A 13,738-nucleotide genomic window follows, 5' to 3' on the forward strand; every position below is an offset into this window, starting at 1 on the left:
TTACTAACACAGAATCTGGAATGTCCAACAAGAAAAACAAGACTAGGGTAAAATAAAAATATTTGAAGAAAAGGAGTTTATAAAATGTAACCATCATGGCCCATAGGGAAGGAAGCTGAGTAGGGCCAAGAAATGGATTGCTCAGCAAAGATGAGGGCCTGCTAAGATTGGAACTCATAAATTTGTAATGGAGCCAATCAGCACAATTACATAATTTTTGTCCATAGACTGCAGAGTCCAGAATCAGTTGATTCAGGATTGGCAAGACAGATGTGGTGCTAAGCAAGGGCTTTAATGTCTTGAGGGGACTAACAGTTTAGAAGCAGGTAAGACAGTCTGCCTTCCCTCTCTACTAAGAATGCACTTAAAATTAAAGCAACTAAGATTAAAAGGAATAACGCTAGCAAAGAGGAATGGAAAGAATGACACCAAACTTCATAAAAGTAGCAAGTGGAAAGGCATAAGTTTATGTGACAAGTAGGTCCCACCTTGGGGAAGATGCACCCTGCCCTATTGGCCCTCCTCAAGGTTCCACAAAGTTCTGAGCTTAAAATTATCAGCTGTGGCAGAAGCCAAAGATGAGTATGAAGCTGACGTCTGAGGAGAGACAATTGTATTGGTGGGCCCTTCCTTTCTCATATTCACCCATCTCCACCCCCACGTCAGACCCCAGACCATCTCTGGAAAGTTCTTCTCTAAATAGATTGGAAGAAATTTAAAAAGCTAAGCTCCTACTCTATTTTTTTTAAGATTTTATTTATTTATTCATGAGAGACACAGAAAGAGAGAGAGAGAGAGGCAGAGACATAGGCAGAGGGAGAAGCAGGCTCTGTGCAGGGAATCCGATGTGGAACTCAATTCCAGGACTCCAGGATCACACCCTGGGCCGAAGGCAAGCACCAAACCGCTGAGCCACCCAGGGATCCCCTGCTAAACTTCTACTCTAGATGTTGACAACTGAGAATAAAACTCCCTCATTTTTGTAGGGGGGCATGAGCAGTGGAGCAGATAACCTGAAAGATGCTAGACTGAGTCTTGTCAACCCGGAAAGCCCAGGATAAACAAAGAGAAAAACTGACCCTTAACATCAAATGGCAAATTGTGAGACATAAAAACAAAGTCAAGAAAAGAAATCCAATTATATACACAGGTCTGAGAAGATATTACTCCCTGAAAAGAAATCAGAATGTTATGAAAAGGGAACACTCAGAATACAACAAAGAAAAAAGTTATTCTTGAAATTAAAAAAAAATCTACATAAAGAATAGAAAACAAAGTATGAAAGAATCTCTTGTAGCAAAGGATGTGGGAAATAATGAGAGAACAAGCCACACATACAGGCAGCCAGTCTGTAAATTCCAACATCGGATTAGCAGCAGTCCTGGTGAACACATGGGAAATGGAGTGAGTAAAGCTATAGCAGAAGAAAACTTCTCCAGGGTAAAGAATAAAGAAGATAGATTTGTTAGATTAAGATGGCTAATGTAATGAATGAACAAAGCACTGGGAGAAGATATTCAATCAACCATTCCTTCCTTCATCCAACAAGCACCCTGCATTGCTTCAGATGGTGGGGATGCAACTATTATGTAGACTGCTAGAGGAATTGTTTTCAAGGAGCTCCTGATTTAGAAACAGGAGGCATGAACAGAGCAAATAATTAAATGAGGTAATTTCAGTGAGTAGTAAATGCAATGAGGAGACTAAAGAGAAGTGACAGATAAAGAATGAGAAGAGAGTGAGCTCCCTCAGATTGGGCAGGGAGGAGCAGCCTCTCTGAGAAAGTGACATTGGAAGGGCCAACCAAGACAAAATCAGAGGATAAACCATTCCTTATGAAATTTACACCTTGAATAAAAAATGTCCTAAAAACTTCCAAATAAAGTTGGCCACAGACAAATGAGAGCTAGGATGGGAGTTTAACTTCCTGTTAGCAACATTAGATGCTCAATGACAAAACAATGGCTTCCAAGTTCTCAGAGTGGTAACTTTCAACCTATAATTCTATACTCATTCAAACTATCATTAAGTGTGAGAGAAGCACATAGTCACTGTAATACACTGACAGGCTCAGAAAGTTTTTCTTCCCATGTCCTCTTTCCTCAGATGGTATCTTGGTATTTTTCTCCAGCAAAACAAGGAGTTAAATAAATAAATAAACAACCAAACAAAAAATAGTGGATACAATTGAGATCCATGAAAGGAAGTTCCCAGGTATAAATTATGCCTAGAGAGCAGCTAGTTCAACTGATGCAATATTATGGAAAAAGAGAATCTAATAAAGTACGTTAAAAACTTAAAATATATACAAGAGCATGGGAAAGGCCAGTAGTCGAGGAAAGAACACATTTTTAGAACTCATGGAGTTCTAAAGAGACAACACAAGAAATAGGGTGGCCAATTTTAAGCAGATCCTGTCTCCACCCTAGATAGTAGATGGCTACTCTTTCTTCTTCCTCTATATTTTCTGCAGAAAATGAACCAAAGGCTATATGGACTTAAGAGCATCACACATAAGGAGACCTTTGGTGAGATGCTAGAATTGTGGCAGGGGAATCATGTAAAAATCTACAGAATGACCAGAAGGACCCAGACCCTTTCCCATCCCACTCCACTCCCAGCTCTAGAATGCCAGCAGGTAGGCTTACAAGCCAGAACACACCCCAACACAGCCTCAGCCAAGAGACAGGAGAATTCTGCTCCTGAAGAGCCGAAGCACCCCAGAGGTAAGACCTCCAGTTCTGACATCCAGCACCCCAATGAAATGACCGAACAGTGAGATGCACCAAATGACAAGCTCTGTCATCGAACACAGAGCACCTACTCAGCTCTTTAAATTCCTGTTCTTCAATACTAAGAGAAAGCTAAGGATCACAGAAATGCAAGGGAAACTTCCAACATAATTGAGATAGCAAAATAAAGAGACAGCAGACAGCATAGACAATTCAGAAAGGAAAAGAAATTCTTAATAATATTGGAGAAGTAACAGAAGATATTCCACCCATGAAGCAAGAGGACTAGAAGCAAGAAACAATAAAAAAATTAGAAAGAAATGTGGAAGTTAAAAGTACAATATCCAAGATAAAGATTTAGCAGAAGACTGAAAAAAACGAAGCTCAAAAAAAACCTTTCCAAAAATAGGATAAAAATGAGATAAAAATAGGTGATAAGTAGAGGATCAATGAAGGAAAGAGAAGAGAAAAAGCAGTGACAAAAAAAATGACAAAATTTAAATAAAAAATAAAAATAGAACTGAAGGACACAGTTTCCAGACAATAAAGCTAAGTGCTCAGGAGGGAGAAAAAGAAAACACACACACACACACACACACACACACACACACACACAATCCAAAGTACATCATGGTGAAATTCAGGAATACCAGAAGTAAACTGGAAGCTCCTAGAAAGAAACATAGGGCACATAGGAAAGACTGGCAAAAAGAAAAGGCAGATTTCCCACAATAGCATGAAAAATCAGATGACAATGGAGTAATAACTTCAATATTCTGAGGGAAAATGATTCATCCAATCTAAAATTCTTTACCCAGCCAACTGACAATCAAACATAATAGGTTTTTTTAAAAACCATCTCATGAAAAGTCTTCAAAACAAAAAAGTTACAGCCAGTATAGCCTTCCTGTATCTAGTAGAGGGTGTGCTCTCAAAAAATGAGAGAGGAGCCAGAAAAGAGGCATCCACAGAGCCCAGGGAACAAAGAACAAGATACAGACAAAAGCAAATGGGGTTCCCAGGGTGCCAGCTGGGTAGCAGGCCCAGGGCGCATTGTGTCCAGATTAGAGTGTGGGCACTAGGGCTTTGATTTAGACGACTCCAAGGGGTGGGAAATGGAATCATAAGTTCATCAGAAAGGTGAAAAATCATGGCGAGATATTTTGAGCCCTCAGAGAGTATAGGAAGCCAGACACACATTCAGAGAAAACCAAGAAAATGAAAATAAGACAACGATGAATTTGAGAAAAATCAATGTCATATATGAAGGGAAAGCTGAACTCTTCATTTACTAAGATAGGAAGTCATAAATAATGTCCCAGTTTAGTTAATTTATGCATTTTGTCTTAAAACGATAGAGGTAAATACCAGAAGAGACAGCTAAAAATAATTTAAAACTATTGCCCTAGGAAGCAGGATTGGTCAGGGGACTATTAGTTTTTTGTTTCTAACTTCTTAATCCTATTTATTTTCCAACTGTAATAAAAATCATTTGATAGAAGTAGAAATTATTCTTAATTTATTAGTGATGACTGATAACAATAGCTAACTTTCAGTGAGCGCTTACTGTGGGCCAGGCATCGAGCTGAGAGCTTTACATATGTTGCTCATACTACCCTTACCTGACGACTCTAAGGTGATTCTCATTGCCATATACTAAATGTTTGGGTTCCCACAACATGCATGGGTTGAAAATGAACCCCCAGTGTGATAGTATTTGGAAGGTGGGCCTTTGAGAGGTGGAGCCCTCATGAATGCGATTGGTGCCCTTATAAGGACTCTAGAGAGATGCCTCACCTCTTCCATCATGGGGAGACAAGGGAAAAGATGGCCATTTATGAGGCAGGAAGTGGAGCCTCACAAGACACCAAATCTGCAGGTACCCCAATCCCAAACTCCAGAACAGTGAATAACAAACTTCTGCTGTTTCTAAGCCTCAGTCTACGGTATTCTATTTCAGTAGGTCCATGGGATTAAGACACTATTATCATCACCCTCTTTTACAGATGAGGATACTGAGGCTTTTAGTGAAGATGTGAATTCAGATTTAACTCAGGAATCTGGGCCCTTATTCTATATTGCCCTTAAATTTTTCAAGATCTTATTTCCTATGCCATTCTAATAGGCACTAAAAGCAGCCATGCACCATCCAGACACAATTCCTGATGAAAAAAAAAAAATTCCTGATACAAGTGACCATACTCTGTCATCTACATAATCTTTGACTAACAGCTCCTCTTTTTTTCTTTCTGATGTTCTAGGTTGGGTAAGTGAAATTAAAGCTTTTCGTATTCAAATTTCAAGTGGAACATTTTATAAGATAAAACTTCACTAAAAATCAAAAGGAAACAGTGTTTGTTGGCAACAAGCACCAAAATCTAGGCACTGAAGGTCCAATGAGTAGATCCTAACAAACTGAACGTACTCAGGAAATGAAAGTTACAGTCTTCATAACTCTCCAAGGGGAACATTCCACCTTCTCTTGAAAGGCTGTAGGAAATCGATCCGCAAATCCATTGCTGGTGAGGGAGCAAATTAATACAACACCTGGGGAGGAAATTTGGCAATATTCATTGCAATCTCATTCCTGGGAATTTATCCTACAAATACCTGGCACACAGGAGAAGCGATATACGCATGAGGTTATTTATTGTAGCATTATTTTTAATGACTAAAAACTGGAAATTGCCTTTCAAATGGAGACTGGTTAAATTACAAAATAGAATTAAATGGAATGTTACATGGTAGTTAAAAGGAGTGCTTAAAGGCATGAACTCTGAATTGTTTGTGGTTAAGTACCGATTAAGTTCTATGTAACACGCAGCGCAGCCACCCTAGGTCACAAAATCCTCTATTTTCAAGGATTTTGTTAACTATTTGCTTGGCACAGCCATTATTAAAAATTAACTTACATACACTTATAATTAAATAAATATTACAAACAAATAAATATTCAATCCATTACCTCCTAGTTATCTTACTATACTTATCTATGTCTCGACTAGGCTATTTAGGTCTAAATATCTGTAGGAGAGAAACATTATACAATCGTACATGACTGGGCATCTCCCAGATTGGTGTTCAGTATCTTCACATTGTTAGCTTGATATCAGCCATGGTGAGATATTTACACCTCTGAAATCGGCAAATTCTACAGATTGGAACTTCTTTCTTAGCCACGTGTTACATATTAGCAGCATACCACCAGTATGTGTGTTCTGTACCTCAGTTTTGCCATCTGTAAAATCAAGATGATAATAGAACCTACCTGATAGGGTTGTCATGAGGATTAATGAGTTAATATATGTACAGTATGAGAAGAGCATCGATATAAAGGTTAGCTATGCTTTGTATTATTATTATTGGCACAGAAAGATCTCCAAGCTATATTGTTACATTCTTTTTAAGCCAGGAGAAGTATGTATAAAATGCTACCTTTTGGATATAGAACATTTTAAACAAATATTCATAGTTTCTTACATAAAGAAGCCTTGGCAGGATGCACAAGAAATGAATCAAAGCGGTTATACCTGGTTTGTCTTTGATTGGAGAAATGGGGTGTTGAACTTGGGTAAGAGCAAGACTTTTCATTATGCATTGTATTTTCATTGAATTTTATGTTTTTAGACTATGTGAATGTATTGTCTACTCAACATGTGGCATTAAAAAAAAAAAAGAACAATTTTCATTAACCCCACAAGCATGTCCTCCTCATCCACTGTAACCAAAATACTATGGAAGGCACTCTGTGAGGGTCGAAAGGGGCATGGACAAAGGAGAGATCATGGCCCCTACCCTCCACAAGTGCGTGATCCACCTGAGGAGATGAAAGCACAGAGACCCACCTGGAGAGGGGAACCGACCCTGGGGTACCAACACTATAGGGCCCTGCACATCATTCATGATTAGAATGACATGAAATGGCTCTTTCAAGATACTTACCCTGTTGTATAAGGGATGTTTATTCCTCCTAGGTTAATACTTTCACATCCAACAATGAATAGGGTTGAAAAACACAGTAAAGACACACCACTGCAGATCATGGCTAGTTTGGCAGATTCTCTTGCACCAAGTTTCAATTTCTTTATGATGTAGCCTCCCAAGACGATACCAACACCAGCACTGGGAACAATAATGACACCTAGAGAGAAGAAGGGAAGGACAGGATTAATTGAAGCAACATACACTATAATTTGTTTTCTGATTACTCTGTTTCTACTTAGCTACTAGCAATCAAGGTAAAGAATAAAAAATACTGTAATCAATAAATCTTCAATGTGTATGATTTTATAGTATAATTTATCTTCAACACATACAACCAACAAAGGACTCATATCCAAAATGTAAAATCACTTTTACAAAGCAAGAAAATAAAGACAAGCAACCCACTAAAAAAGTGAACAAAACTTGAATGGGTCTTTCGCTAAAGAGGAAATCCAGCTGGCCAATAAATACATGAAGGTGCTCACCCTCACTGCTAACAGGGTAATACAAATTAAAACCATAGTAAAATACTACTCTACACCATTTGTGTTGATAAAAAAATTTTAAGTCCAATACTACCACGTGTTGGCAGAGATATACATAGAGCAATGGGCACTTTCTACACAGCTGGTGCGATGCAAATTGAGACACCTACTTTGAGAAACAGTTTGGCATTATCTGGTAGAATCAAAGACATACGCATCCTATGACAGGTAATTCTACTATTGTATCTATACCACAAAGAAATTCAGGCACATGGGGGCCCAAAGAAGTGTACAGGGTATTTGAATAATGGCCAAAAACTAGAAATAAACCAAATGTCCATGACTAAATACATTGCATGTTGGAAGTTCATATATGAAATGCCATTGTACAGCAATAAAAATGAAGAAATATAATAACATACAACTATAACGATGGATCACACAAATACAATGTTCAATGAAAGAAGCAAAACAGAACGGATCATGTGACACGATGGCATTTGTAAAAAGTTCAAGTGCAGGTAAAACTAAACGATTTGTTTAGGAATGCATATCCAGGCAGTGCAACTATGAAGAAAACTGAGTGTCATAAACCCAAGACAGTAGGGGGAACAGGTGGTGTCAGGAAAGGACACAGGGGCCCCTGGAGTCCTGAAAATACATTGTTCCATGACTGGGGTAATAGTTACACAAACGTTCACTTTATGGTTATTCAGTAGCTCTAAATTTTGATCAATGTATTTTTCTGTGCATTATATTTCACAGCTTTTTAAAAAATTTTAAAAAAAGTTATACTGCCTGCCCCAACAACCTTATAATCTAAAATAGAAATATACAAATTTGAGTACAAGAAAACAATTATACAAAGACAGGGAGAATACAGGGAAAAAAGCATCGGAGCCTTCCATGGGAGAAATCAAGGAGGGCATCACAGAAGTGGCAGTATTTGTACGGAACAAAGTATGAAGACAAAAGGTGAAGACTGAGACAGGACAATTATGTCACTAGAGATCGTGGCAAGAGCAATGTTAAGGATGTTACAAAGGAAGAAGACAGACTACAATGGGTTGAGATGAGGATTTAGAGATTAGAATTCAGACGCTTTCTAGACTTTAGGCTATAAAAGGAAAAACGGGTATGGGTCTAGAGTAAGAGTGGAGTCAAGGTAGAATTGGAGCTTGGGGAGTTTGCTAAGACAGGAGGGGACTAAGCATATTTATATGTGAACAAAAATAGACGAAAAAAGAATGGAAGTTTGAATGTGGGGGGAAAAGGTTATCTAAAGCCAATGCAAGATCCCTGAGAAGTCAAGAGAATATAGAATTAATAGCACAGATGATTAAGTTAGCACTGGATGGGGAGAGAGAGAGAGAGAAAGACCCCTCCATTCAGGCTGGGAACAAGACAGGGGAGAAAAGGGTGGGGGATAAATCAACAGGTGGGTGGTAGCTTCTCAAATTGTAGTTTTTTCTGTTTCCTGGTTTTTTCCATTATTTTGCAAACATTATGTAATATACGTTGTAATAGAACACTTGAAAAGCACAGAGAAGGATGAAGAAACAAAACAAAACATATGCCTAACATTCTGGCATATTTCACTCCAGTCTCTTTTCTATGCTTTTTTTTCCTTCAAGAATTGATAATATTGTATGGATTCTTTTGTTATACAGCTTTGGTTTTTATTTCTGGGTTGTTTTTTTTTTCCCCTGAAAACTAAACAAAACTGGGATCCCTGGGTGGCGCAGCGGTTTGGCGCCTGCCTTTGGCCCAGGGCGCGATCCTGGAGACCCGGGATTGAATCCCACGTCGGGCTCCCGGTGCATGGAGCCTGCTTCTCCCTCTGCCTATGTCTCTGCCTCTCTCTCTGTGACTATCATAAATAAAAAAAATAAAAAAAAAAAACTGAACAAAACTAACTCTTGGGGTTCAGCACTTGAGCATCTGCCTTCGGTTCAGGGCGTGATCCCAGGGTCCTGTGTTCAAGTCCCGCATTGGACTCTCTGCGAGGAGCCTCCTTCTCCCTCTGCCTATGTCTCTGCCTCTCTCTGTGTCTCTCATAAATAAATAAATAAATAAATAAATAAATAATTTTTTTAAAAATTACCAACTAACTCTTGGAGGAAAGGGATATGGAGAACTTTAAATATAGCCAAGGATTAGAATAATCATTGTAGGAAAGCAAACTGAGCGCTCAACAAGAATATGTAAAAGGCTTTGCAAATGGGGAGTCCAGTGGGTCCAGATGATATTAGATTTCAGAAGTCTGCAGCTGCACCAGTGCGCACGGTTGAATGGCTTGCTCCAGTGTGTTCAGCAACCCATGCAAAGGAGCGGAGATTAGATTAATCTAAACTCTGAGCTTTACCTGGCAACCTGTGTTCATTTTGTAATCCTTACCACAGTCCTGATTTTATAAAATCAATAATGGCCTTTTTATAGACAAGGAAATTGACAGCTCAGAGAAGTGACTGGCCCAATAGTGCACACAAGGGGGAGAGAGTCTGAAGGGAAACTGAGGTCTCTGATTCCCAGCCCAGCGCTCTGTCCATATCAGCACAGATGGTTCTAAGAATAGAACTAGGGATCCCTGGGTGGCGCAGCGGTTTGGCGCCTGCCTTTGGCCCGGGGCGCGATCCTGGAGACCCGGGATCGAATCCCACGTTGGGCTCCCAGTGCATGGAGCCTGCTTCTCCCTCTGCCTGTGTCTCTGCCTCTCTCTCTCTCTCTCTCTCTCTCTGTGACTATCGTAGATTTAAAAAATAAATAAATAAAGATTTAAAAAAAAAAAAACAAAGAGTAGAACTAACAGGTCCCTGGAATCTTTTAGGTAAATTGACCAGAGCTCTGAGCTTAAATGAGCTGGTTAATAAAGTATCATCATCATTAATGGAAAGTACACGTGCTATCTATACAAATAAATAGGCAAAGCTTTGCCTTTAAAGTGAAAAGGATATATCCATGAAGTTCTTATTCCAGCTGAACAATTTATACTGTTCTAGCACCCCAGGGTAAAACAAAACAAATCTCCATGCTCCTAGCTCAAGTCCCAATTTAAAAGCAATATAATTTATTTGACTATGCATCCTAATTAGTATTCAACGGTAAATCTGTCATCAGTCAATATGAGGTTGTAGCAGAATGAAGGCCTTTTACATTTTTTTCCTGATATCCCCTGCCATCTAAATCCCACTGTACTATCCAAACAGAAATTCTGACCACTCATCATGCTAATCTGTATATCACTCAGATCTCCAACTTAAGAAACCCAAAGGTTCCATTGTTAGAATATGAGGCATATGGGATGAATAGGGAAGATTTGGTGCTGGGGAGGGGAGTGGGAGACAACAGTTGAGCCTTCTCACTGCCCCTTATGGAAGCCCTCAGTTCTGGGGAAACCAGACAGTACAGACAATGGAGGAGCTAGAAGTTGGTTTCCCACCTACCACCACACTGTTCTCTAATCCTCCCCAACTTCCCCACTTCCTTGTGAGAAGAGCGAAATACAGGCATCCCCGCTTTTTGAAGCTCACATCACACCACTTCACATTTATGGAAGACCTAAGTACCTGTGTTTGCTAACTGAAAGAAACCCAAAGAGGATTTTCACTTTTATGACAAAGAAAAAAAAAAAAAAACCCACAAAGGAGACCAGTGAAAATGGCATTCAGCATTTGTTTCGCAGCAAGGGTTTAAAGGGGTAGTGAGAATGGCCCTGCCAAGCTCCTTCCCTGGCAGCTATACTCACCATCTCAGCATCAGGCCCCACAGCTTTGAACTGTGCTTTATCTTGATTTAGCTTGAGCATCATTAAGAAGATGTTCCAAAGGTATCAGAAAAGTCTGAGAGAGGTTGTTTTTTGAGCCTGGGAATGCTCAACATTTTTTTTTCCCATATAAATTCATTGTAATTGCTTCTCTGCTTTATGTCATTTCAGCTTCTGAAAGATTTCACTGGAACATGACTTTCAGATAGCAAGGGAAGCCTTTCTATAAAAGATGGGCTCTCCTGGGATGCCTGAATGGCTCAGTGGTTGAGTGTCTGCCTTCGGCTCAGGTCGTGATCCCAGAGTCCTGGGATCAAGTCCCATATAGGGCTCCCCGGAGGGAGCCTGCTTCTCCTTCTGGCAACGTCTCTGCCTCTCTCTGTATGTGTCTCATGAATAAATAAATAAAATCTTCAAGAAAAAAAAAAAAAAAAAGATGGGCTCTCCCAGCAGAAGCTCGTCTGCCAATCCCCATGTCTGGGTTCCAATTCACCTCACTGTCTGGTGCTAACCTCTTCCACAACAGACAGCAACCTTCTTACTGCCTCTGCTCCCTATCCAGCCCCTTTCTCAGCCCTTGCAGGATGGTTCTGCAGTCCCTGAGTGTCTGTTCCTCGCATCCTCCAGTGGCCAAGACACCGATGGGACCAACAGGGCACCACAGTGGATGGGGGGAAAAGCATCAAGGATTTGTGTACGAGGGAAGGGGGAGGAGGAAATACCTAGAAATACCTGGACTGAGGCCAGGGACCCAGCCTAAGGTACAGGTGGGAGAGGACAGAAGCAAAAACAAATGCACATGCCTAAGAGATTAATGCAGTTAAGAGTACAGGCCACATGGATGGAGTTCCTGAGTTCAAATCTCAGCTCTGCTACCTACAAGCAATGTGTCCTTGGACAAATTTCTGAATATTCTCAGGCCTCAGACTTCCTTATCTGTAAAATGTGGGTAAGAATAGTATCTTCCTTGGACACCTGGGTGGCTCAGTGGTTGAGCATCTGCCTTCGACTCAGGGAGTGATCCTGGAGTTTCGGGATCGAGTCTCACATCGGGCTCCCTGCATGGAGCCTGCTTCTCCCTCTGCCTACATCTCTGTCTCTTTCTTTCTGTGTCTCTCATGAATAAATAAATAAAATCTTTTTGAAAATAAAGAATAATTTCTTCCTCATTAGTTGTTAGGTTTAAATGAGTTAAGACATATAAAGTGCTAGGGACGCCTGAGTGGCTCAGTGGTTGAGCGTCTGCCTTTGGCTCCAGGGCCTGATCCCAGAGACCCGAGATCGAGTCCCACATCAGGCTCCTTGAGAGGAGCCTGCTTCTCCCTCTGCCTGTGTCTCTGCCTCTCTCTGTGTGCCTCTCATGAATAAATAAAATCTTAAAAAAAAAAAGACATATAAAGTACTTAAAATAGGGGCACCTGCCTGGCTCAGTCAGAGGAGCTAACCCCTTAGCTTGTGAGTTCAAGCCCCACGATGGGTGTAGAGATTACTTAAATAAGTAAAAACTTTTAAAAAATAAAAATAAAGTGCTTAGAACAGTGTCTGACCCTGTAGGACACAATTAATAAATGTTGGTGGTCATCACCATCAGAAGTATGAACATCATTGTTATTGGCCTAATACTGAGGAGTTTAACATTTGCACAAATATATTGGAATTATAATAAGGCAAAATTTCTACATGCTATTTTATTAGATTGAATTTAAACTACTCCTAAGGGTCCAACTAAACCTTTATGTGTTCTTTTTATAGAAACCTTTGTTTGATATTTAGCTACTATGTGCTCTTAAACACATAAACCTCTGTTAGCTACTTAGTTACTGTGTGTATGTATCTGAATCTAAAGAACTCATGGCTGCATTGATTAACTGTTGGCAAAGCAGAGGATCCTGCTTTACTTCATAAAAGGTCTGTGAACATCCTATTGTTTTCCAGTTAGAAATCTTTTATCTACTTATTAATCCAAGCAAATTGATATGTTAATCGTCCTACTTCATTTCTTTCTCTTATATCAAACACTATTCCATAATATTCAATTTTGAAGTTTTTACTCTGAGTTGCAATACTGCTTGTCCTTATAATATATAGCTTCATGAAGCCAAAAGGTCTTTATGAAAAATAATATTCACTGAATTATCAAATATTAAAGCTACTGATGACATTTTTCCTCTCTACTTTTTGTCAATATGTAGAAATGATCTGTATTGAAAATAGACACATAAAATACACCTACGCTCAATGCATAATTTGGGACACAAAAAAAATCTTGAACTGAAAAAGAGGAAAATGAGATGAAGTGACCCACTCATCATCAAGAATGTTCTAAGCTCAGGGAACTTCAACTGTGCAGCTACTGCTATTGCTAAGAACAATAATTTGCTTTCATGATATCCAGAGCTCACCCCTGTCATGAGGCCTGGCACTGTCTGTTGTGTTTACCTTCTTCTTTCCTTCTAGACTGTAAAGTTTTTGTGCATGGCAGGAAGTACATCTTACATTATATTTATACCTTTCTTGCACTTACCAGGACCTGGAAATATATGGATGAAAGAACACACTTTGTTATTTAGAATCTATTATGTAAAAACTTCAGGTGACTTATTAATTTCAGTTTTCAATTATTCCTGAACTAGGCTATATCATATTTCACAAAGAGGGAATCTAAAATCTAACTTCGGATCAAAATAAGCTGCTAACATCAGTTTAAAACTGGGAGGCACTAAATGATGCCTGCAAAATTTCACTTATCAAAATTCTGAATTGAACATTAATTA

General features: G+C 39.4%; 1 protein-coding gene across 3 annotated transcripts in view; it reads right to left on the bottom strand.

Annotated features, from left to right (window-relative positions):
* SLCO5A1 (solute carrier organic anion transporter family member 5A1) overlaps positions 1-13,738 on the bottom strand; it is a 139,003-nt gene that overhangs the window by 24,933 nt on the left and 100,332 nt on the right. For all 3 annotated transcript variants that reach the window (XM_038579476.1, XM_038579475.1, XM_038579477.1), the window contains one exon: positions 6,675-6,873. In XM_038579476.1, coding sequence (XP_038435404.1) covers positions 6,675-6,873 — 199 coding nt within the window. The remainder of the gene's footprint in view (positions 1-6,674; positions 6,874-13,738) is intronic.

This window comes from Canis lupus, chromosome 29 (genome assembly GCF_011100685.1).
Source record: "Canis lupus familiaris isolate Mischka breed German Shepherd chromosome 29, alternate assembly UU_Cfam_GSD_1.0, whole genome shotgun sequence".
Lineage (NCBI taxonomy): Eukaryota > Metazoa > Chordata > Mammalia > Carnivora > Canidae > Canis > Canis lupus.